The sequence below is a fragment of the Sinohyriopsis cumingii genome, unplaced genomic scaffold (genome assembly GCF_028554795.1).
Source record: "Sinohyriopsis cumingii isolate HCF-2022 unplaced genomic scaffold, ASM2855479v2 utg000198l, whole genome shotgun sequence".
NCBI classification, from domain to species: Eukaryota; Metazoa; Mollusca; class Bivalvia; order Unionida; family Unionidae; genus Sinohyriopsis; species Sinohyriopsis cumingii.
The window spans coordinates 4,197,501-4,223,479 of record NW_028315875.1 but is presented as its reverse complement, the minus strand read 5'-3'; the positions used below and the strand labels follow the sequence as shown (position 1 = coordinate 4,223,479).

The 25,979-nt window shown below is 33.6% G+C and overlaps 1 protein-coding gene across 1 annotated transcript in view; it reads left to right on the top strand.

The window, feature by feature from the left end:
- Positions 1 to 25,979, top strand: part of LOC149774597 (exocyst complex component 6B-like) — a 136,374-nt gene that overhangs the window by 41,730 nt on the left and 68,665 nt on the right. Inside the window, exons 9-12 of the mRNA XM_089945081.1 lie at positions 16,396 to 16,442; positions 17,255 to 17,375; positions 20,101 to 20,172; positions 23,118 to 23,167. Coding sequence (XP_089801207.1) covers positions 16,396 to 16,442; positions 17,255 to 17,375; positions 20,101 to 20,172; positions 23,118 to 23,167 — 290 coding nt within the window. The remainder of the gene's footprint in view (positions 1 to 16,395; positions 16,443 to 17,254; positions 17,376 to 20,100; positions 20,173 to 23,117; positions 23,168 to 25,979) is intronic.

Sequence of the window (25,979 nt, the reverse complement as noted above, 5' to 3'; positions counted from 1 at the left end):
GGAGAAAAAGACAAGTGAATGTATGGGATTATTTGTATATAGTTGATGTACTTGGGTGTTTATTTTACAGATTTGTTATGAAAAGAGAGAAGTATAATAAATTTGTTGCAAAAATTGAGAAATTATTTCTTGCTTAATTATGATGTGAACAGTGACATGCACATGAAATAACTTAAGCACCAATATTATTGGAAAACAAATTCATGTGACAATATTATTTAAGTCAAGTTGAACATTTTTGGTACATTTGTTAGTTTTTCAAATGATTATTTTGTTATATATTATGATCATATTTTGAAGAGAAATTGGGGGAGGACCCCCAAACCCTCCTTTTACATTTTCAGCTGTTTTTGTGGAATACCAAAATCATGTCTGGTATTAAGAAATCACTTTGCTCCGATCATTTTTGTTTGTTATTGCCCATTTTGTCTAGCGGCTGGATGGCATCCAAGACAGAATCCAACATGTCTTGCAGTATTTTATGGATTGCTGTGAAATGTGGTACATGTTATGTTTATCATATAAAGATGCACATACTGACTGATTTTTATGCTCCTTTGAATTTTGTTAGAGTTATTGCCCCTCTTGATATGCAGCTGGGTGTTTGAGAGAATTTTATGAATGCAACTATGAAACTTTGTGTATATCATCATCTTATTGACCCACTTTTTTCACAGGAAATATGCCTCTTTTTTATTTCCATTGTGGGGTAAGGGTGGGGTTATTGTGAGAGGTGGGAGTAGATTCTTGTGTGCAAATTGCTTACCACTCCTTTAGTTTAACTGGATATTTTTCTAACAACCAAATGAGAGTTATTCAGAATATATTTTTTCATGAACACCATGAGTATTCCTCAATTTTTTAGTTCATGAACTCCATGAGAGCTGTTCAAAATGATTTCAGCATTGTCATTTAGTACTATAAAATTTATTATTTGTTGTTAGAAATTATTGTTGTTTGCTAAAAACGTCATTAAATCTATGGATTGGGGAAGATGTATTTTTCTGCAGAAATATGTTTGCTTGTTTGTTTTTTTTAAAATTCCATTTTTGGTTTGTAGCACCCATCCACAAAAATTTGTGTTCACTAAATATTGTGATTATTTAAATTGCCTTGGCTGTTAATCATTCAGAAATGAGATACGGTCACATTTTTAACAAGGTAATTATATTGGCATATTTTTGCATGGTTTGTTAAAATGATCACTGAAAATTGTTACCTTATCTGTCATGCTTCATTTTGCATAATGGATCTCTCTTTAAAGTCTTGTTACAACTGATGTATGTGATGCATTATGAGCTGTATGCATACATGCCAACTATTATGCTTTTGGCATAATCATTATGCTTTTTTTCACAAAATTACACACTATGCTTGGCCGTGTATGTATTATGCTTTTTTGATATATCCCCTTCCAAAAAAATCAATAAGTTGTTTTCTCATTTTTATTAACATCTCATTAATCTGTCAGATCATATTCTAGAGAAGATGGCATCTTCGTAACTACAACATAAGAGTACACTTGTCCATATACTTGCATGCACTTTTGTAACAGTATTAATATGTTCAATTTCTAGCAGCTGTCCTATTTCCAAGAAACATGCTGGTTTCTACTTTCAAACCTTTGTCATCAGATTCAGTGTTATGATTCGTGTTTGTTAGAGAACCAATCTGTAGTGTGCTATAGGTCATATCTAATCGCTTTTGTACAAGAGTACAATAGACCAGCATGTACTTTCCTCACACTATCATTATATTCTATTTATAGCAGCTCTTTGGCATAGTTAAGAGAAAACGGACAGGTTTTCTGATTTTGAATCTTTGCTCTGAGATTCTTTGTTCTGATTCATATTTGTTATAGAACCAGTCTGGTATTTGTTGGTAAAGGTTAAGTAAAATTTAGTCTAGTTGTTAGAGAAAAAGTGTTTTGCAAAGAATTTCACAGATGGATTAGAAAAAGACACAAAAAAGCAGAATGATCCTCCAAAGATGAATACATGGATGACATAATGTAGCGTTCTGCTGCATAATGATGCCCATTGCAGGCTGTGTGGAAAGGAGTTTAATATTTGGTCCAAAAATCGTCAAATGGATTCCAGTCTATGTGTGTGTGTTCAAATAATTTCACAGATGAATCAGAAAAGAACTAAGCAACAAACAAAAAAATACTGAATCATCAAAAGATGAATACATGAATGACATAATACAGTGTTCCATTCTAGGGCAGCATCATGCCATTTGCAGGCTGTGTGAAAAGTATGTTTAATATTGGTCATGGTGGTAAAGTTGATGTGGAAAAACACTTGAAAGCAAAGAAGCACATTGAATTAGCTTGTCTTACTAACTTCTTTTTTTCACAGCAAAACTGAAGTGTGGACATGAATGTTATTAAATGCAGAGATGTTATTTACAGAATTCTTAATAGAACACAGACTGCCCTTAGCTGTAGCAGACCACATTGGTCCTTTGTTCAAACAGATGTTTCCAGATTCCAAAATTGCAGAAAAATATGCATGTGCAATAACAAAATCATTTAATATTGTTTAGTGTTTAGGTGAAGATACTTCACTTAAAACAAACCATGAAAATTGGGCTGTTTAGTACTGCGATGGATGGGAGTACTTATTATGATGATGAAATGTTGTACCCAGTTTGTGTCAGGTACTTTGACAGTGAAAGGGGAAATGCCACAAGTGTTCTTCTTTCATTACCAGAATTAACAGCAGTTTCCACTGCAGAAACATGCTTTGAAGAAACATGATATATGTTGGCAGAACTGTATGGAGTTTTTAGCTGATAATGCATCAGTCATGAATGGTATTCATAAAGGAGTTTTATCCAATATTTGAAAATGTCTCCATCAGTGTACATAATGGATTGTCCCTGTGATTTGGTGTACCTTGCTGCGAGAAAGGTTGCTGATAAATTAGAAATAGAATCTGGTCATTTGCTAGTTGACATCTACCAGACCTGTTTACCCATCCGTATTTTACAGTATTTGTACAGAATAAAGCCAATCTGTATGGTCATACGGTCATTGAGCTGAAATTATGATTTGAAGTTGCATTTATTTACTTTTTAAATAAATTTTTAAGCCATTTTTAATGCGTATCGTTTCATTGTACTGTCTCTTTGGTCCGCGTCCTCAGTCTGTGCCACATCACTGATTTTAACATTCTCAACATCTGGTTGTTTAAACAAAGAAAATGCTGCTGACAAGAAAGTTTCAGCACAAAACTGATGATGAAAATATTAAGTCTAAATATAGAAAGCAGCATTTTCTACCGGCTTATAATACTCTGTGTCCATGCCTTAAACCATCGTCTAAAGGAGAACATTTTGTGCTCTGCATTGTTTGCAACTTAGACTTTTCCAATGCACATGTTGGAAGGAATGACTGTTCATGGCACGTGTAATTGGAAAATCGTGCAAAATTAGAATCATTAGTAAAGGGAAATAGAAATATTTTGTCAATGATGAAGGGAAAGCAAGTCAGTGATCAACACATACTTCAAAAGCAAATAACACGTGCTGAGGTGATTCTATGTGAGTTGATTGTAAATATGAATTTGTCTTTGAATACAGCCGACAAGTTAACAGAAGCAATGAAAAATATGTTCCCAGATTCCAAAATTGCACAAGATATTTAGAAACAATTAATCTCTCTTTTACCAAAGAGTGGACAGACGACCAGCAGGATAGGATAAAGAGTGCCTATAGTCTAAGCCTTCATTAAGACAGTGATTCCAAGTGGATTAGTTTGATATTGTTGACAAACTTTATACAAAATAATATATAAAGCTCATTTCCGGTTCTAGTAAATGTTGACAAAGCTGATACTAGATTTTATGGAACAATAAGATTGCCTTCACCTATCTAAATGAAGTCATTTTCTGAGTGGATAACAATGTCTGTCATAATGTTTTGTATTAAGTCTTCCTTAACATTGTATAATGTAGAGAATTGGCATTATTTAAAATGTTATGGATATGTGTGAAGCTGAGAAAACAGATTTTCTAGAGGAAGTAACATAGGTAAATAACCAAATGAATTTGGGTGTGTGGAGGTATTTTGTATGGTTTTTATCACTATAATATAAACAATATCTTTAAGTCAGTGGTGGTATGCTGTTTCAAAGGTGATGTGTGCTGTGTTAACACATTAACCCCTAGCAACGACTTTACGGGGCAGGAGGTAGTAGCCTACTGCCAAGCTCTGTAGCATCTTGGTCATGCATGATACACTAAAGTGGGTGGTATTATAGAAAGGTAGACAGATGTAGCTCTACAGTGATACCAAATAATCTGGAATATCTAGTTGCACTACAAAATACAAATAGAAAAACCTCATATTTTGGACCCGACTTTTTTTAACCCAGAATTTGCCTGTGGTTGGAATCTGATTTTGTGTCCGGATTTTAGACTTTTTGGTCTCAGGTCTAAGGCAAACCGGTATGAACTGCAAACAGACAGATGAGCCTTTGCAAAAAGTAGGATAAGATGGGCATTTGGAATAAAGAGTGGTCTCCATACAAAACAAATGGCTCCGTTTATGCAAAAAAAAGAAGAAAAAAAAAAGAAAGAAAAAAGTCCAATTTTTACCCTTCTGCTCATGCGCGAGTCAAATAGCCAACGAAAATCGATGTTTCTAACACTACTGGGCAGTATTTTATTGAAAGATGACCAGGGATTTGGTGTTTTCGAGTCTATTCAGAAATAGCTTTCAAAATTGTTTCCTACTCGATTTTTAGGCAAAAATGACAAAAAGCTTCAGGGGTTATGCGCGAGTCAAATAGCCAACGAAAATCGATGTTTCTAACACCACTGGGCAGTATTTTATTGAAAGATGACCAGGGATTTGGTGTTTTCGAGTCTATTCAGAAATAGCTTTCAAAATTGTTTCCTACTCGATTTTTAGGCAAAAATGACAAAAAGCTTCAGGGGTTAATGTGTTAAGATGTTAGAAACACCTAATGAAAATACTGACTGCCTTCTAAAAATACTGACAGACATTGCCTAAAATACTGAAAAGCAAATTTATGGGTAAACAGGTCTCATCTATTATTTGGAGAAAAGTAGTAAAAGGAAACAAGCTCTAATTTAGTTGCAAGATGAGTTTGATCTTGAAGACTATAATGTTATAAAGCATGTGTGTACAAGATGGTTATCCTTTGGCAGATGTATTAGACATTTACTTGAGCTTTGGATGGCACTACAAGCTTTCTTTCAAACTGAAGGCGAGTCTACAGAGAGAAAAAGGGAAAAAAATGCAAAGAAAAGTAGTACTAAAGCAGAGTCTGTTATTAGAAATTATTAGTCTGTTCAGTATTAGGAAGAATCAAAGTGTGAGATGGTTTTCAAAAATCTTAATGATCCAGTTACAAAGCTGCACTGCTTGTTCATGAGGAGTGCCATTCCATTGTTTGATGCAGCAAATATTGTCTTAAGAAAGAAGAACCATGCATTTATATTATGCACAAGATTCTCTCAAACCAGTTTTCAGATTTGCTAATAAGGTTTCTTAAACCAGAAATCATTGTCAGTCAGGCTTTAAACTGATATAGACTTTCATGACAGTGCAAACCAGAGAAATAATGAAGAAGTTGCTGTTGGTGCAGTAACAAGAGAATTCACAGAACATTCTACTCTTAAAGTGTTCTGCGAGAAATTCCCATATGGAGATGAAGTGCTTTTAAATGTTTTAGTTGATAATGTTAATGAGACACTTTAAAAGCGCAAGATTCTTTGTCAAGAGATATCACTTTCTAATGCCACCCTTGTCTACTTTGGATCATCTAAAAGGAGAATTCCTGAAGTATCAAGTTGGCATTCTACCTGACAGTGTACTTCATGCAGACAGAGTTGATGGGCAATGGCACCTTATTTCCCAGCTAAAAGACCCAATCACTGGAAAATATAACTTTCCTCTTCTTTGTTAGGTTATGAAAGGAATATTGGTTCTTTACCATTCTAATGGTGGTTGTGAGAGATTGTTCAGTATTGTTAACAAAAATAAAACTGAATTCAGTTCCAGGTTCAGTAATTCAGTACTTAGTGCTCTGCTGGTGTGCAAAACATTCATGGTCTCAGCTGGTACAAAGTGTTTTGAATTGTAATATGACAGTCTGTTGCTTTCTAAAGCTATAAGTTCTACATATGAAAACTTGAAGCAGTAATTGATGTTAATAGACCAGAGGTGTAAATAAATCATTTTATACATATGTTCATTGAATTTTATCATGTTCTTTGTGGATTACTCTTTTTCTGCTCTTTTCATCCACTTTGATTACAATTTTTCCACTTTAGGGATTGGCATGTATGTGTATACATTGTTTTTTAATATTGAGAATGTTGAATTATAGAGTATAAAGTTGTATCAGTGACAGTTATGAGAATATCTCCTGGATTTACTTTAGAATCTGTTGTCTCACATCTCATTTGCATTTTAAGTCTTCCATTGACAGGTAAATATCAAGTTGTATTATTCCCCTACTGACTTATACTTGTTTCATAAATATGTAGATGGAGATTGCAAAAGTATACAATACAGAATGTAAAGGATTAGAATGAAAGCCATTGGCTTAAAAAATTATTTTCTTTTGACAATAAAAGAAGTTGTAAAGGTAAATGAATATACAGTGCAACCCCGCTAAACGCGAATTCGGATATAACGCGGTCGTGGCATGGCCCTCAAAATTTTGGATATTCGTTCACACATAAAATAATATTTTTTGTTCAAAGTACATGAAATAGTGTATAAAATTGTACATGCGTTCAACTTTTAATTTTTTTATAAAAGTGACTCATGACCATTGCAGGCCTACTACACTTAGTTCTCTGGTTTTTCATGGGTATAGTGTTTGTTATGAACTCGTTATAATTTCCTTTTTTTTATATAAATATTTTACCATTATGGAAAAGCAAGTTCACAAACGCAAATCATTCTCTGCACTTTGTGCAATGATTAGTATAGTAGTTTTCACATGTTTCTTTTGATATGCACAAAATCTGAAGTAAAAGTTATATGCATGCTGAAAGCATGTGTTGATTGTTAATTGTTCTTGCTGTATTCGTTCAAATGAATAGGTGTACAAGTGTAAAATTTTTGGAAATTTGCAATGGATAAATGTACATGGAAATGCATGAGAAAATGTTAGCAGTATGAAATTTGTACAGACACCGCTCATTGACACTGGAACGTAATGAACTGTACATGTGCTTCGTCTTTCTTCACCTAATTTTGCTGATAATTTTTCCCATTGAATTCAGACACATAATGATGTGTGACAAAATTATTAAATAGTTTAAATATGTATGCAATTTTTGCAATGGAATTATATATATATATATATATATATATATATATATATATATATGGATTAAATGGAAGGCCCAACATCGCAGCAGTATGACTGAAAAATTGTTAAAGCTACGTTAAAAATCCAAAACAAACTGTTAATGATGTCAGCTGTGTCCTAAATGAAAACAGTGCCAATCTGACATCCAATATGTGCTCTACATTAGCTAATTTGAAAAATAAAATTATTACTGAAGAATATCAGGGATAGTTTTAATATTCAGCAGTTAAAAGGAACAAATTCTTGAATTCCTGGAAATTATTTTTGCCAAGCAGAGCATCAGTCCCTTTGAGGGATTCTTGTTTGTGGATTTTATTGTTGCTTCAAACCAGATTTAAAGACCAAACAAATGGTGCTCTTTCTGAGGAAACAATAGGTTCCCTTGTCCACTCCAATAAACCCCCAAACTTGTTATCCTTGATGAAGCAATAGGGTCTCTTGCTCAGTTAAATAAACCACAAAACTTGATATCTATGAAAATCATGAATTTATTGTAATTGAGGCACTTCATCTCTAATGTAAGTTAATGATAAGAACAGATGTGGAGGCATCTGGAATCAGTACATCTTGGAAATCTTTATAGTGATCTATACCTCATGGTGGAACATTGTACCAAGTAAGAGCACCCTGTCATTTGTTGTCAGTATGTTTTGGATACAAAGAAAACTTACCGATGTATTGATATATGAGCACCCTCTGTTACGTGGTGTTGATGGAGTTTAGGTTACAAGGCAGACCCGACAGATGGATGCACTGATAGATGGGCACCCTCTGTTACGTGATGTTGATGGAGTTTAGGTTACAAGGCAGACCTGACAGATGGATGCACTGATAGATGGGCACCCTCTTTTATCTGGTATTGATGGAGTTTAGGTTACAAGGCAGACCCAACAGATGGATGCACTGATAGATGGGCACCCTTTGTTATCTGGTATTGATGGAGTTTAGGTTACAAGGCAGACCCAACAGATGGATGCACTGATAGATGGGCACCCTCTGTTACGTGGTGTTGATGGAGTTTAGGTTACAAGGCAGACCCGACAGATGGATGCACTGATAGATGGGCACCCTCTGTTACATGGTGTTGATGGAGTTTAGGTTACACGGCAGACCTGACAGATGGATGCACTGATATATGAGCACCTTCTTTCATTTGGTATTGACAGTTTAGGTGTTTATAGCTGACACATAAATTCACTGATATATGAGTTTAGGTTACATGAATGCCAAGAGGCAAAAGCATTGATCTAGTTATTAGTTAATATAATATTTTTAAATATTCTCCGTGAGTGGTATTGAATCAGGTGGAATTTACTTACCTTTGTCTTCAAAATGAAGAGAAAAGATTGTCAGGAGAAACCGTTTTAAGAATTATTGATCATATACATGTACAGGTTTGGTGGGTAATTTTGTTATTTTATTTGAAGCATGTTTTAATTTTGACAATTAATATTTAAGGTGGTAAATCTGGATGGGAGAGCACTGAATCAGAAAAAGTTATCCACTGCTTAACATTTTCTGCTGTTACATATTTTTCAGACAAACAGATTTAATGCGGTAATTTTATAAGAATGAAAACAAGGTGTAAGACTTGTATATATTTTGTATATACTTTTAGAGAATATATATATATATGTATATATATATATGAACACTAAAATTTATGTACAGCTTGTAAAGTCTAACACAAACTACATTTTAATTAACATGAAATTTTGTAATAACCATCACTAGAAAAATTCACTCTGCAAAGTAAAAATTTATGAAATACCTTTCTGCTGTCTCTTTTGTATTGTAATTGAAAAATAACTTAAGGAAATTTTGTAGTTACGGAGTATAAATTTCATTATTTTATTCTGTAGACAAAAAGAGTTTCGTGATTATACAGCTTTAGTTTACACCATTCAAATTGTTTTATCAAATGGTTTACTGCTTTCTGTACATATCAATGCACCAATAGTAACCATAAACCAAAAAAGATGGTCTAAAATTAGCAGTGCTTTGACAATGTAAGTCCAAATTCAGTAGTAAATTGACAGTGTCATCATTTTTTTATTAGAGGTTATCGTGGGTAGCTGTTGAATGTTTTCTGGTGAAAGGATAAATAATCGAGAGGAATGATTTAAAAATATACTAATACTTTCCGTATGGGGAATCTTCTTATTACTCTGTTGTCATCGGTCAGTTACCTCACCTCTTACTTGGACATGTACAGATTAAAACCTTGTTAATAAGACCACTCACATTACTTTGATAAAGTGATCTCATTGTCAGGTGGTATTAGTAATGAGGATGTGAAACAGGGTTCTCAATAATTATCAGGATTTGATGTTTGGAATTTTAATTTGAACTACATGTATGTTTAATACATGAAAATTCCAGCCTGTGCATTTTTATGATGCACATTGATTTGGACCAGGACATCAGTCTTAGTTACCCTTCATTCATCTCTGGCATAATTTCCTACTGAGCTTGTGCTGCCAAAAACAAATTGTATGCACCATTAATTGATATTTGCCTGACTACTGTTTACACCTTATCAGCCAATAATATTGCACCTATGCAAATTCAGTATGAACTGGGCAGAGATAACACACAGTGGATCATATAGTTGCTTTCAATTTACCATCAAATTATACATGCATTGTATAACAGTACAACACATATACAATTAATGAACTACTGCCACCTTATTGGGCAACAGAAAATCAGGTTATCATTAGGTTCAGTACATCAACACCAATGTGAGGGTAGTATTAAGTGGGCGTGATCATGGCCATATCAACCGATAGTTGGGAAATGTTCCAGCATTCATTGGAGGTATGGTTGTAAGTTTAACTTTGTTTTGGCATAAAATTTTGAATGCTTAAGCTAAACTTTGGTACCAGATCTATTATGCTATGCAAGGTGTAGCTTGAGATATCAGTGTTGATTCTTAAATAGATTATGCAAGAACACAGAGAAGTAACCAGTGGGCAGTCTACTGGGGACTGGAAATCTTTTAACGGTGCAGTGATGTGTAGCTGAGTAATCACATATATACAGAACAAGCTGTTAATCGATTACCTTACTGTTGTAATCTGGAGAATTTCAGGCCATATGCAGGGTGTTTTTGAGGGTGCTATAAGTAATTAAAGGGTCAGAGATGGTCATGGCTTTCAAGTCATTTAATAACAATTGGTTGATCTTTGGTGAAGTTAGATAAAATGGAGACAACAACCAAAAAATGATTTTGGCAGAAACACTTGGGTAGTTAATTTTGATATTTTCTATTGATTAATTGTTAGTGTGTTGCTCAAGATGTTTTTACAGGAATATTGAAGGGCAATTGATATGTTTTAGTTCAGCTTGTGTCATTTTGCAAAATATGATTTCTCCTAATGCTAAAAAACTATTGACTAATAAATATGAAATTCTTAATTAAATCTCATGTCCAGCTGAGAAACCTTCTCCTCAGGATGAACATAGATAGGAGGAGTATCTGAAAACATCGGAAAACAGTCAAAGCTCATCTACAGAAAACTGAAGTCTGAACTTTTTTGCAGGCTCAGCATGGTTGTTATGTCATTGCCATATTCTAATGATACAAAGAAGACATTCTTCATTCTTTGCAAAATCAAGTTATTCAATGGGAAATCTAGATCAAACAAATGTTGAGAACTGGTTAAGTGTGAAACTTAACAAACACCATCATTATTATCAATGGTTGCCAGTCAGTGAAGGAAACTAAAATTAATTTAAGATTTGTAAAACAAAATCTTTGCAGTGAACTGTAAGATAAACAACTTAAACTTTTTCATTGAATGTTCATACACTGGCTCATATATATTAATAGCATTGGCTCAAAGAAGTAGAGTTTGTTTTCTGTCTCCGTCTCAGAAATGACCTGCCAGTGATAATCATTCCAACCTTCAGGCTCAAAAAAAATACCCAGAAAGTTAGTAACAATTCTGAGGACAAGAAAAATAAGTCTAAAGTTGTAAGAAACTTGCATCAGTTTGCTCTGAAAAAGAAGGAACAATCCCAGCTGTTAGCTCTTGACTCAAAAACAAGCGACTCTTTTCAGTTTTGACTTTTGAGATTTTGGTGCCAAGGGTCAGACGACTGCTCAGTTTTTAAATCTAGTGAGAATCCTGCTGAATACTTGATTTTAGCTTTGGCTGTGTCAGTTTGCAGTTATTTTATTGTAATGTTTGTTGAATTCTATTGAGAATCCTGCAAAATACTTGAAATCTATTGAGAATGCTGCAAAATACTTGAAATCTATTGATAATCCTGCTGAATACTTGAAATCTATTGAGAATCCTGCAAAATACTTGATTTTAGCTTTGGTTGTGTTAGTTTGCAGTTATTTTATTGTGGTGTTTGTTAGGTGGGATTTTACTGTGTATTCTTGTATGTATGTTGAACATTTCTCATTTTACTGCATTTCTCCTAACAGATGATTCCAGAAAGTGTTTGCATAAAATGTCCTGAAATTTAAAAAAAATGGGGATTAGGTTTTATTAGGTTTATTTTGGGAGAAATTCTGTAATGTTATCTTCTTAACTATCAGTCTATCATCAGTATATATATATATATATCTAACAGTGACTAACTATTAATCAATTTATCTATATATCTATATTCTATAACTGTTTTAAAATGGAACAGGCCTAGAAGAAAGTATTAACATGTGCTTGATGATCTTTAAGTGAGATGTTTATATTTTTGGATTGCATTCAATATTCAGAGATACTCAAAAGCAAACCTGAGCATGTTTTGGTATAAGCTAACAGGGATGATAACCTAGTTGATCACCGTTCAGTATGTCCTTTTGATGTTCAGTATCTCAGGGAATCTGGGATCATAAGTCTTTCTATAATGAAAGCTGATTTGGTCTACATAAGTAAAGATCAATAGTAGGGCCTCATTGAATTAAGTTGCAGTAGTGGTGGGTAACTGTGAAATTAGCAAGATTGGTGCCACAACACAATTCAGAACATATAGTAACTAAGATTTATGTCTGGAAATGGTCAGATGTGTATACATCTGCCATAAGGCAAAGTTCATTATGTTATGATTTTGCCCATCTGTCCTTCTATCTGTTAGCAGTTTTATTATCAATTTAATTCTGCAGATAACAAACGTAATGGATGGCTTGCCCTGGGGTTAATGAATGAAGAACTCTGTTGATTTTGGGATGAAAAGGTAAATGGTTATGGCTGCTTTGACTGAAAGAAGAAAAAGGGGTTTCTGTATAAAGACTTGAGTGCTCCACCATCTATATTTGCCAAACTTTGTGGATGGCTTTCACTTGCACTTTAGAATTGTAATGTTAGTGGTCAAGGTCACTGATTACACAAAACATTAATCCTTCATCATTTGTCTGTCTTTTGGGATGGTGTGCACATGGAGTAAGGAAGAAGCCCATCATTTTCAGGATCAATCTGTCAATAGTCATGATCACTAACTGAAGAAGAAACATGTTTCTGCACAAATATTTAATTTAACAGCCATGTACTTTAACCAAAGTTTTTTTGGAGTAATTGTATGATGGGGAACAAAAAGCCTACTAATATTGGATTCAAAAGGTCAGGTGTCACTGACTGAAGGAAGAAAATTGTTGTATGCATAATAACTTAAGGTATGGAAGAGATCAGTTGAATTTGGAGTCAAAAGGTCAAAGGTCAGGATCACAGTTCCTCCAAGATGAAATGGCTTTGCAGAATAACGTTTTGATTGGTAGTAATTTCTGTGACCAAGCATTGGCTGGATTGCTGGATTGCACTTAAGGTAACAAAGAAACCTATAATTCTAGGTTCTTGAGGTCAGAAGTCACAATCATGGAAAGTCTAATAACAAAGTAGTGGTTTCTGCACATTAAGTTTTAAAACTGCATACCTTCACAGAATTAAAGATCATTGAGACTCTGCATTGGAGATAATAAGACACGCATCCAAATTTTAAGGTAATTATTGATCTGTTTGTACAATAACCGTATGGGGCTTTTGAAATATTTATTTTAAAAGTAAAGAGAAGGAACAACCTGAAGAAAGAAGAATAAAGGTATTTACAGTTCTTGATAGAACACTGCAGAATTATTAGTTTTAGATGCAGCATTAAGCAGCTTAGGGATTTTATCTTGGCAATTTCTCATTTATAAAGCTTATGGGCCAAGTTAAAAATTAAATTTCTTTTTCCATTCCTAAATTTTTGGACAAGGAAAAATATTCTTTTTTATACTGTCATAAGATATATGGTAATTACAGTTTTTGAATAACAAAAGAATCTATCTGCCTGGGTTTTTATTTTCCACATAGATGAACACGTGTATAAGGTTGTATTTAATATGATAATGTAGTTTTTATGGAATTAGCTACAACTAGGACCAAATACAAGTCTGCTCAGGTTTGGGACAACTCTGGCTCAACTCCAGTACAACTTGGCCCTGTCCACTTTGATAAATGACAGCTCAGACTGAAAGATAGCAAAACCCAGAGACAAAACATTGGGGCCCAGTTCTTTATTAAAAGACAGCTCAAACTGAAAGATAGCAAAACCCAGAGTCAAGACAATGGGGACCAGTTCGTTTATTAAAGGACAGCTCAAACTGAAAGATAGCAAAACCCAGAGACAAGACAATGGGGACCAGTTCGTTTATTAAAGGACAGCTCAAACTGAAAGATAGCAAAACCCAGAGACAAGACAATGGGACCCAGTTCTTTTATTAAAGGACAGCTCAGACTGAAAGATAGCAAAACCCAGAGACAAGACAAACAGGCCCAGTTCTGATACTCATTTATTTCATAATATTCTTTGCCACATCCTGGATGATGATGACAAAGTAAAATGCTAAAAGACCAATCCAAGCTGACTTGAAGTCAGTCAAGACAAAGACCTTTGTCCATATGCTGTTGTAGTTTCAGGAACAATTGTAAGCAATAAGTTACAAGTCCTCCTTTCTTTGTCTGACTTGTCTTTAACAATTTGTCTGAGTTTAACCAAACCAAGGTTGACTTGTTTTTAATATTTGACTTGTCTTTAGTAATTGGTCCAAATTTATCCACACCAGGGCTGACTTGTTTTTGGTCTGAATTACCCCATTTCCATGTTTATTGAGTTGAAATGATGCATGATATTCTACATTTGAAGAAATTGGCATTGCTTTTTAACATATTTGCTTCATGCATTTAGAAAACTAATTTCTACAAATTTCTGTTATACATATATCTTCATTTGTTTTAGAAGTTAATAGTTTAAGTAGAAATTATCACAAAAAGACAAAGAGGAAGATGTTCTGATATTTTTAAAGTAGATAAGTTGAGAAAACAATTCTTAATTTATAGGAAGGCACATGACATGCTATTGTTTGTAGCTGACCTGACCATAGGCAGTGGGAGCTAATGGCATGGTTCTAGATCTGCCATTTGTCCATCAACATTTGCTATTTCATCTTTTCAAAAATGTTGGGTCATTTTGGATGAAACTTTGCAGAAATGTTCCTTAGGGTGTGCACTGACAAAATTTTATTGAGGCTGTGTCTCCTTTCAAACATGAGGCTTATTTAGCAGCCACCTCTTGAACAGCTTAACCAATTGTGAACAAACTTGGAAATGTTCTTTTGAAAATGGTTTGATGTGGCTCTCCTGGCAAGGTGTGGCTTCCATAACAACCATATCAAAAACCTATTTTTGACTTCTTTAGAATGGCCACTATTGATCAAATTGAATGTTTCTTGGATTATGCAGGGTGGCTCCCCTTGCAGTGGTGTATTTTCCATAATAACCATGTGGAAAGCAATTTTCAGCTTATACTTCTTTTAAACAGCTGAGACAATTTTGAGTAAACTAGGTATGTTCAATTCATACGACATGTCCTACCGATGTTTTCCCAGAGTAACTGCCCTAGTATATAGCTTCCATAGCAGATAAATGGAAAACATTTCTCTAGAATGGCTGAGCCAGTTGTAACAATGTTTTTCCAGAGTGACTGCCTTATTTTATAGCTTCCATAACAAGGAGGTGGAAAAGACTTCTCTAGAATGGCTGAGCCAATTTGGGTCAGACTTGGTTGGAAAAATCGCTAGGATATGTTGTACTAGAATTTGTCTTCTTTAGAACCTCTATCAGTGGTTTAGCTTCTGTAGCAACCAAGTAGAAAACCTGTTTTTGACTTTCTTCAGCATTGCTTAGCTGGTATTGATTAAACAGGGTAGAAATATTATTTTGGATAATCTGTGCCAGAAATGTGCTTATGGTGGCTTTCTTTGCATTATTGTGGTTTCCATAGAAATAAGGTTTAAACCTACAAATGATACTCATCTCCCATTGAGTACAACTATTACTGATACATCTTAAAAGAATCCTTCATAGAAACATTGTCTCCAAAACATCCTGACTATATCAGACAAATTTTGATAGGTAGAACTAGTTCTAGCAAGAACAACTTTACCATTCATATGCAAGATGCCAATAGTCTCTAGTTCATCTAAAGGTGCTCAGACAAGAAACACAGTTAAACACTGGGTATGCTGCCACAAATATTAAGCAGATAGCTGGACATTTTACTCTTGACACTGATGTCTTTCAGCTCAAGTTATCTCCCCTATTACTAAAAACATATACCTTTTACACAACTGTATATCATGTAAAAGCTATCAAATCCACTTGGTTATCTTGATAGTAACTTCATTTTAAAATTTTCTGCAGTGACAACATTTTCATCTTTCACTATTTTAGATAAATATGAAATGCAGTTTATGTCCTGCATTTTTTGTAACACAAGTTTGTTCTTTTAAAAAGTAACTTGATATCAGTTTTCTTATGGAAAGGTATGCAGTATTTTTACTGTGATAACCCTAGGGTCCAGTCTTGTAAAAGTTTGTAAAAAGGAAAGGGTTTCTTTGAGAAAGGACTATAGTTAGATCAATTATGGATGGAGTTAGATATGGTCGTAATTAAGTTTGGGCTTATCAGGAGATAATCGTGGTACATGCAGTGACATTTGGTTTGATTTTTACAGAATTTTTATTTTGCCTTTTGTTTTGTTTTTTACAGCATGAGGCAGTAGAGAACTATAAAAAATACTTCCATGATATTGTAGGGTGAGTAAATTAATGTATCATATGGTTTGTTTTACCTATTAACAACTGAATCTAGCAGATATTATAGCTATACTGCTTTGATTGAGGATAATAATATTTTGTTGCACTGTTACAACAGAGAGCCATTTCATTCAAGTAGACAGTCCAATGTATACAGAATTTATTTATGATTGCCAACAGTAGTTGATAGCAGTATGCATAGTTAAGATTTGTGGAATGAATACTTCATTTTTTTTAAAAATTAAATAGTGTGTGCATGAAAGGTTAGCTGAGTGATCATCATATAGTAAAAAGTTGAAAGTAAATATAAAAAATGAATAACTATATTTTGAATCCTTGCTTTGACTTCTAATGCCTCTGTCACATTGCCATTTCTAGCTAACTGTATAGTGAGTGGAACCATTGTTATTCCTTTTGCATATTGAGTTATCTCCCACGTGGGTTACTTTGTTTTTGGTTACCAAAGATAAACTGTCCATTTTGAGAGTTAATTATCAAACACTGTACTCATTCCTTATTGAACACATCTTTTAAATACTACATACCTGGTTACCAAACTTGAGGTGTCTTGGTTTTTATTTGTCAAGAAACTGTTGATACGGTACTTTTAGGTATGGTTTAGATTTTGTTGTTTCATACTTAGACAGTAAATTATAGGTAATATAGATTAAATACATTTCACATATTATTTGAGGTACAGGGAATAAATTTTTTGTTATTAGGCATGCCAATTGGTCTTAAACCAAAACATGTTTAAATATATTCAGATACACCTAATTGTGTACTAAATACCTTGGTTTATTTCCTTATAGGTTCTTTGTTGTTGAGGATCATATTTTGAGCACAACCCAGGGTCTGGTCAACAGAGTTTACATGGATGAATTGTGGGAAACCTCTGCATCCAAAATTGTGGCCGTCCTCAGAACCAATTCTGTAAGTCTTTATGTGTGAAATTGTTTCTTCATTTAAGATGAAAACAATCTGAGTTTAAAGAATACCCGAGACTTGAAAGATTTACATGAGTATTAAATGTTTATTTATTCAGTGTTTTTGCTTTTTCCATCAGAAGGTATACAAAGAAAAACAAGAGAAAGGATAAATAATTGTCACTTTTGTGCAAAATAATTTGGGATAGAGTTCTATATAAATATAGAATCAAATCATTTAAAGAACATCTGTGATCCTCATGTCCCTGTCTGTCTCCTTCCTTAACTCTTGCACAGTAATCTCATTGTGCAACTATTCATGCAGGTTTTAGATATACTGGTCATAGACTAGAGGAGCTTATCCATCAGGTGGTTGGAGTGTGGTTTGATATAGGTGAGGGTACATTTATGTGATCAAAGTGCTTGCCATTCTTCATGTTTTAATATGTAAATTCTTGATGACTCATAACTCCAAAAAGTCCCCACTGCTGTTACTGGGATATTTTTGGGGTTGTTTGGGGTCTGAAATTGAGCTCCATTCCCAATACCGAGAATTCTCCATTTTTCCCAATTTGAGTGAAAATAATTGTCATTCAGAACTTGTAAAAAATCTGATGCAGTTTGCCTAGAAGTTTACTGGAATAATTTTAACTGGGAATCAAAACAAAGTAAACAAAGCTGTTAAAACATTTAAATGTTTAAGAATCTTGTCTGTGTGAATTTTTGTGAATTAACATTCTGTAAAAACATTTAATCATAGGACCTCAGGCCAGTGTTTCCTATTGGTAGAAAAATCCCTGAAGAATTTACCAGACTTTGGATAATGCCATTTTCCATTACTTTTCAATAAATGTTTCCAAATTGTATTAAAGATGCTAACAGTGATTAACCATCACAAATATCAGTTTTACAGGCATCTCAATTAAAGGCAGTTTGCATCAGACAGTTATTGCCAATATTCAGTGTATCCGCCAGGGTGTAAAATTGAGGGGAAAAAATAACCTTGGTGTCTGAACTGGGGGTCAAATAAAAATGTGGGGGTCAAAAATGTACTTAATTTTCATATGACCCATACGTTTTCTGATTGAAATAGGATATTGCAACTTGCACAGTATATACTCTCTCTCTCTAAAAATACAAATAAACCAACATGCACAATTAACAAACAAATACATTGTCCATTCAAAGAATAATTTTATTAGTTCAGTTTTCCTTTAGTTTAAAGTCGTACTTTTAACAGTCTCCTTATAATCTTTTTGTAGCAATATTATAGACCAACACATTACATATAAGCAAGTTAATTTACTGCCTGCCATAAAATGTGTATTTTGTCCTAGAACACATTTATCCAAAAATCAAAAAGGCTAATGATTAATCTTCTTTCTAATAAGTTACACTTGAACGTTAAGATCTTTCTTTTATTGCAGCAAGTTAAAAACCAACAAAATCTGCAATGACCCCCTGACTTTGTAATCCAAATAATGCATTTGTCTCAGCAAGTTTACTGATTTCTTTGTTGTGAAAGAATGTCTTGGATAATAATGTATTCTCCAGATATATTGTGGCGAACAAGGGCAGATTTTTTTAAATTCTTAAAACCTGTCACGAAAGGATTATTCACTTTTGCAGTCTTCACAATCATGCGATCAGAAGTTTTTCTGGTAATCCTAATGGATGTGCTGTATTCCAGTCAAGGGAATTATTTTCTCCATTTTTCATTAAAGTTAAATCCACAGTTACTCTTTTGTGCTCTGCTTCTTTCACTTTCTTTGGTAATGATTATTAGTCCAAGCTGTTTTAATCTGGTGATCACTTTCTAGTACAAGAAGCACCGACGTTAAACATCTGGATGATATCTTGCTGAGCTCGATGGAAATCGCATGAGAGCTCGCGAGATTAGGGGAAGCTACTCCATCATAACATTGCCTATGCCAGTCTGGTTCCCTATTTCATATGCTCCCTGTGTTGCACTCCACTACATGAATAGCAGAGTGCAATGCAAGGAGCATACAATGCAGGGAACCAAACTAAGCCTATGCTCGAAGTATACACGATGCCATCCCTCATCCAAAGCATTGGATATTAAGTAAATCCTGATCAATTTATGCGAATCCTTTGTATAAAAAAAAGCGCACAGCAACAAAACGTGAGCGTCAATTTTCTTCATTGTGCGTTTCTGACGCACAAATGTGCATAAAGGGAAACACTGTAGATATAACGTTATTCTTCATGGAAATCACCTTTATATATAAGAATCTGTTCTTTACATATCTCACCTAGCATTATTCACCATACTGCATAAATACAGTAGTATTATTTATATTACCTCAAAGACTTTCATTCAGAGACACAGAAGTCATAAAAAAGGGAAAAGCATGTTCCCAATTAAACCACTGTATGATGGAGGTTTAATCTTAACTTCTATCTTAATAATATTCCTGTAAGTATATAAAGTTATAATATTTTTTAAGTATAAATAGTTAGAATTTTTTAAACATATAATTAGTTATGCTATTTTTGTAAGTATAAATAGTTATAATATTTTTGAAAGTATAAATAGTTAATATTCTTGGAGGTTTAATCTTCTCTTAATAATATTCTTGTAAGTATAAATAGATATAATATTTTTGTAAGTATAAATAGAAGAATCTCATTTGTTCTTTTGATATGATGATTCTCTCCAACTAGCTGCTTAATATAGATTATATTCTGTTGTGATATCTAATCTTCAGGCCACCTGTAAAGATGCCAGTATGATGTTGGAGATCAAGAAGCTTATAGTCCTTTTCTGCCATACATTGAAGGTACGGTGTGTTTACTATGGTAGGACTAGGGAGCCAGCCTAATAAATTTGTCAAAAAGTAGAATATGGGATTATTATCAGGAGGTGGGCTTTTCATCAGACACCCCTGTTATCAGATGGGGTGGTCTTGTTATGATACAGTGGGTAGACATGATCAGATGGGAGTGGTCTTATTGTCACATGGGGGGTTGGGCTTGTTATCTCAGTGGTCTTATAAAAGATGGGGTGGGTTATTATGGGGGCACTCCACAGATGTTACATACTTCTGACAATGAGTGTGACAGGTTTAATGTGAAGTTGTTCGCATTTGCAACATGCAGAATGGATAAAAATGGCAGCTCCCATGTTCTTGAAAAATCATCCTGAACTAGTCCAAATTATACTACCTTAAGCAGGTATTAAAATAGGGTCAATTAATTTTGCCGGAGTACTGCAATGACAGAATTACAAAATATTTCAAAGTGGCAAAAGTTAACAGCTCATTTTTGTCATAAATGTAACTTTTGATGTCCAGGAAGTGAAAATGACCAACCACAGCAAGCAATATTTTTATACGTGCACATCTGAAGTAAAGCCAAGCTGTATACTCTATACCCCATATTGTACTCATTAATCATACACCAAAATAAAGACAATTAAAAGTTCTTTTAACAATACCTAAGATATACAAGGTCTTTTTTTAAAAATAGTCATTACAACTAGTGAGGGATAATAAGGAAATACTTTTTCTCAAAAAATCTAACTCCTGCAAAATATGAAACAGTAGAGTGCCACCTATCAGACCAGTGTTGGCTTAACATTAGACCGTGGGGGGGAAGGGGGCGGTTTTATTATTATTATTATTTTCAGACATGAGTTTGCATATTATGAGATTGGGGTGTGCTTATTTTCAGACAGCGGTGGGCTTATTTAACAGATGAGTGGACATATCAAATGAGGTGGGTTTATTATCAGATGGGGTGGGCTTTATTAACAGACTGGAGTGGGTTTATTATCAGATGGGGTATGCTTATTAACAGACAGGAGTAGGTTTATTATCAGATGTGGTGGGCTTATTATCAGACAGTACTAGGTTTATTATCATCAGAATATGCACTTGTTTCATGGGTGATTCTCACATAATGATGAGCTGATCCTGTATCCGATTTGCAGAGCATTTTTCCAATCTGAAGGCCTTAGGATCATACTTGGCATATATGGTTTTATCATCAAGATCTTGGTCCACACTTATTAATGAGATGACCTTAGCAATGTGCATAGTCCTGCTTGTCAAAGATTACATTTGTGAATATTACATTATATTGTAAGTTCATCTTCACCTAAAGACAAATGGTGCATTTCAGACATAATTTAAATATTTGAGCTTTATTTAAGAAAGTAAGAAAAAATATTAAAATAAAGCTGTCTTATAAGAATCATCTTTTTTAATATCTCCTTTTATCGCTCTTCAATTTAATGCTGAAATATATTACCAGCCTTGTCATATTATGTAATTAATGAGTAAACGTCAAGGTGACCATCTATATGTACATGTGTTATTACAGGAAAAGAGATTTAAATGACAAAAATTACCTAATATTCCCCCCAGAAGACATATAATTTAAAACTAAAGTAAATTAGACATAAGTCCATTAAAATGTGAAATATGAACTTTCAAAACATTCACTGAAAGAAATTAGAGGAATACAAAGTCATGAGAGGTCTTCACCATTAAGCATGGTGGAAGAGAGCTCAGTGATCATATCTGAATCATTATGTTTCAAAACACAACTGGGAAATATCCTATTGCTTACTGTAATTACACTAAATGGCAAATTGTATGAATTTTATATATGCATTGCTTAGATATAAAGATGTAGTGCGAGTCGAGAATTAAGAGAACATTTAATTCAATTCATTCATGCATTGATGGTAAAGACCATGTACAAATGGCAGGCTTGCACAACTATGTGCAGTGTTTTAATTAAGGATCACAATTTTTTCTTTACATATCTATATAACTTTATTTGCAATAATTATGGGTTTTTACATATTTATAGAACTTTACTTGCAATAATTATGGGGTTTTACATATTTATAGAACTTTATTTGCAATAATTATGGGTTTTTACATATTTATAGAACTTTATTTGCAATAATTATGGGTTTTTACATATTTATAGAACTTTACTTGCAATAATTATGGGGTTTTACATACTTATAGAACTTTATTTGCAATAATTATGGTTTTTTTTCTTCTCATTTAGATTTTGCTTCATTAACAACAAATTTCTCATAAAGCAGTGTCTATGTTTATACATTTTTTTGCAGAGAATTATTTCTAAAAACTGTGCCACATTTGATAGCAAATATGATGTATTTGATGAGTAGAGTTTGACAGTTGCAGGTGTTGAAAAAAGTGACTGAAATGCATGTCATTTATGTGCTTTGTGGATTATTTTAATGGCATTTCATATACTCAGTGCCATGGCTCCCATAATCTTTTAATTAAAGATTATGTATTGCTTATGAAACACTTTCAGATTGAATTGACAAGATTGAAAAAGAAAAGTGGCCTTTTAAAACATGACAGTAAACCCCATTGAAATATGATTATCAATTTGTGTGAAAGCATTTTGACTGTAGACAACATATTAAAGGTTCAGTTGTAGACTTAAATTTTAAAGATCATGGATGACTTCATTGGAAAGAATTTTTATCAAATCAACATGAAATAAACTTTGGCTGATAGTTTACATAGATGGTGTTTGTGTAGTACTTCATAAGCCTGTTTAGTGAAATGGTCAGTTGTTATGTAAAATAGGTAAGATTTATCAGACCCGCTTGAGCTTCTTATTAAAAAAGAGTCTTCTTTTTGTCAGATATGCAGTTCAGACTTGTATATTCATACAGTAAAGTTTATCTTTGTTGCTGGTTGATCAAAGTGCATCATCTTGCATTTTTCAGGGTTATGGTTTTAGTGTAGGTCACCTGTTAGAGCTTCTTCTTGAACTCAGGTAAGTGAGGATATGTTCAAAATTAAAACTCAACTGTGCATTTAATGTCCATCCATGTATATGCCTTGGTATGTGTGTATATATGTGTGTGTGTGTGTGTGTGTGTGTGAATATATATATATTCATAGAATAACAGACATTGAGATACACAGAAGTACCTAGTAAATGTCAACAGAACTCTAGACCTAATGTGTCATTTATGACTGTTGTAAAACTAGTGTAAACTTTTAGCTTTTTCCTCTGTATGTGTGTGTGTGATGGCAACTCTCTTGAAAATACTGTCATCGCTACTACAAAATGCTTTATGGATTATCATATTAACATGGGGCTTTCACTTAAGGAGTGCCTATGATATCTGGTTAGTCCATTTTAAAAATGGCACCAAAGTGACTTTCAGTAAAGCTAAATCTTAAACTTGTTATTTCAACTGTACCTGAACAAAAAGCCATCTTGAAATTTTTGTTATTGCCAGGGTTTCCACCCTACTGGGAAATCGGGAAAAAGTCAGGATAAATGAAAAGTCCTTGAATTTTGCAAATATTGACGAAAGTCAGAAAAACCCCAGGAAATTTCATCCACAACTTGATGCCCAACACAATTACATAATTGCTTTGTAACTGAACTGATTGTTAGTTACATTTTTCAAGTTCTAACCAGAATATTAGGAGGTTGCAGTATGGATCATTTGGGTGCTTGCCATCAATATATTTGTTGAGATAATCCAAATTCTCAGTCGATTAGATTTGTTTAAATTTGCTAGGCCTGCTGGTAAGCTATCTTATGTGGCAGCAGATTCAAAATTTTTTATATGTAATTACTCCGAACCCACACTCCATCCAAAATGTCCAAATGTGAAAAATGGGATTGGAATATTCGGAGGAAACCCAGATTAGAAAAATGTTAAATCTCTAAGCTGAACTTTAATGCAAATTATTACACTGTGACATGTAGCTTGAAGCATTGATTCCAGATCTTAAATCTATATAGAATGCAGGAGAAATTGGAAATAGTCGTCCCTTTTATTATATATTAAGAAACGATAGGAGCCCATGTATCAAGACAGGTTTGGGAACTGGTTTATTGAACTACAAAAAGACAAGTTGATTTTACAGGAAATTCAGTCCTTGTTTATACAACAATATATCATTTTGAAGGTCTTTTGTCAAAATTTAAATCAGTCCTTTTGTAAATATCTTTAAATGATGGAATTTTTAACCAAATCATCTTAAGGAGTTTAGGTTGGTTGAAAAATCTTGTTTGAGATTTTATTGGCACACATTAAAATTTAGGGTTAAACTTTTTTTGTTACAAGATAAGATTTTAATATTTTGCATTTATTGGGGTTTTTATTCCATACTGTGATAGGAAATATTTACTTTGTATAACATGGACATATATTGCTCTAGAATTCTTTAGAATTAAATAAAGATTTGGAAGGAAACAAAATTATTTATGCTCATTATGTTGTTTCCACGTAGCAACTTAATGCAGGTCAGCAAAGTAAAGTTAGGATTTGTATTCTGTAAATTGAAATGCCTTTAAATGCCAATTTATAGGAATATAGTCAGATTTGTTTCATGTGACTCATTTGTGGTTTTGTACATGATCATCTTTTCTGACGTATATGTTTTCGAGAGTCTTGAAAGAGAAACATCTTCAGATTTGAAAAATTCATGTTTTATAATCCAAAATGTTCTTTGATTCCATTCAATGATGGTCATATGTTAACCTTGAAAAAATTAATTTCATCCTGGAAAAAACCTGGAAAAGACCTGGAAATTTATATTTAGAAAAGCGTGGGAACCATGTATTACTTACTCATCCTGAGTGGATGGTTATATCAACATGAGATTTTCACCAGAAGACTGATAATGTCTAATTGATCATCCAGTTTGGCCATATCAGCAGCCACATTGAAAATCCTGTTATTTCTGCTTCAGATTGAAAAGTCATATCTTGATAATATTGTTATCCTTACTGCTTCCAAATGGATGGCTATTTGAATATGGGGTTTCCACCAATGACCTTCTTATGATACCTAAGTTAGAAATGTGTGGACTCCCATTCAAACAGAGCTGTTAATCTGTACCAGCAGTGGATTATGTAATTGGTGTATACAATAAAATTGTTTATCTTTCCAATTAATGTTGATACTAGGGAGCTTTGGATTAAATGATTTCTGTTGTCTGATACTAAACACAGTTTTTGTTGTGTTCAGTTTTGGTTAATTGCTTTATGGCAACTCTTTTTAAAATAGTTTGCCACTCTCTATTGTTTTACAGATTTTGATAGTGGTTTACTAACTTCTTTATATAAAGAAAACGAGTGGTTAGGTAGCAGCAAATGCTTGGGTAGTTGACATTCTGAAACCAGATTGTCCAGATTTCTCTTCTTGTTAATGTTTGCATGTCTTCTAATCACTTATTGTGGAAGGAGCTGGATAGAAGTGCTGATGCACTTCCAAAGAGACTCATCTGGTTCTCTGGAAGTTTTTGGGATCTATCATATGGGTACTTTAACTTGGATTAAATTGAAAGAAGGTGATGCCTGATAGTAGGGGTGAAATGATGCAACTGTGACATTTATTGATACGATTCACAATACGCAGTCTGTGATATAATACATATCGATACACATATAAGCTTGAAGTTCTTTATATCTTTGGAAGCTAGGTGGTGCCCCTTTATGTATTTTGACATGCTGGTTGTATTTCCAGCATGCAGATTACAGATAGAGATTTAATCATCATATATTTATATGCAATTCTCATCGATGACAAGAAAACAAAAATACTTTCAGACTACTTGTTGGC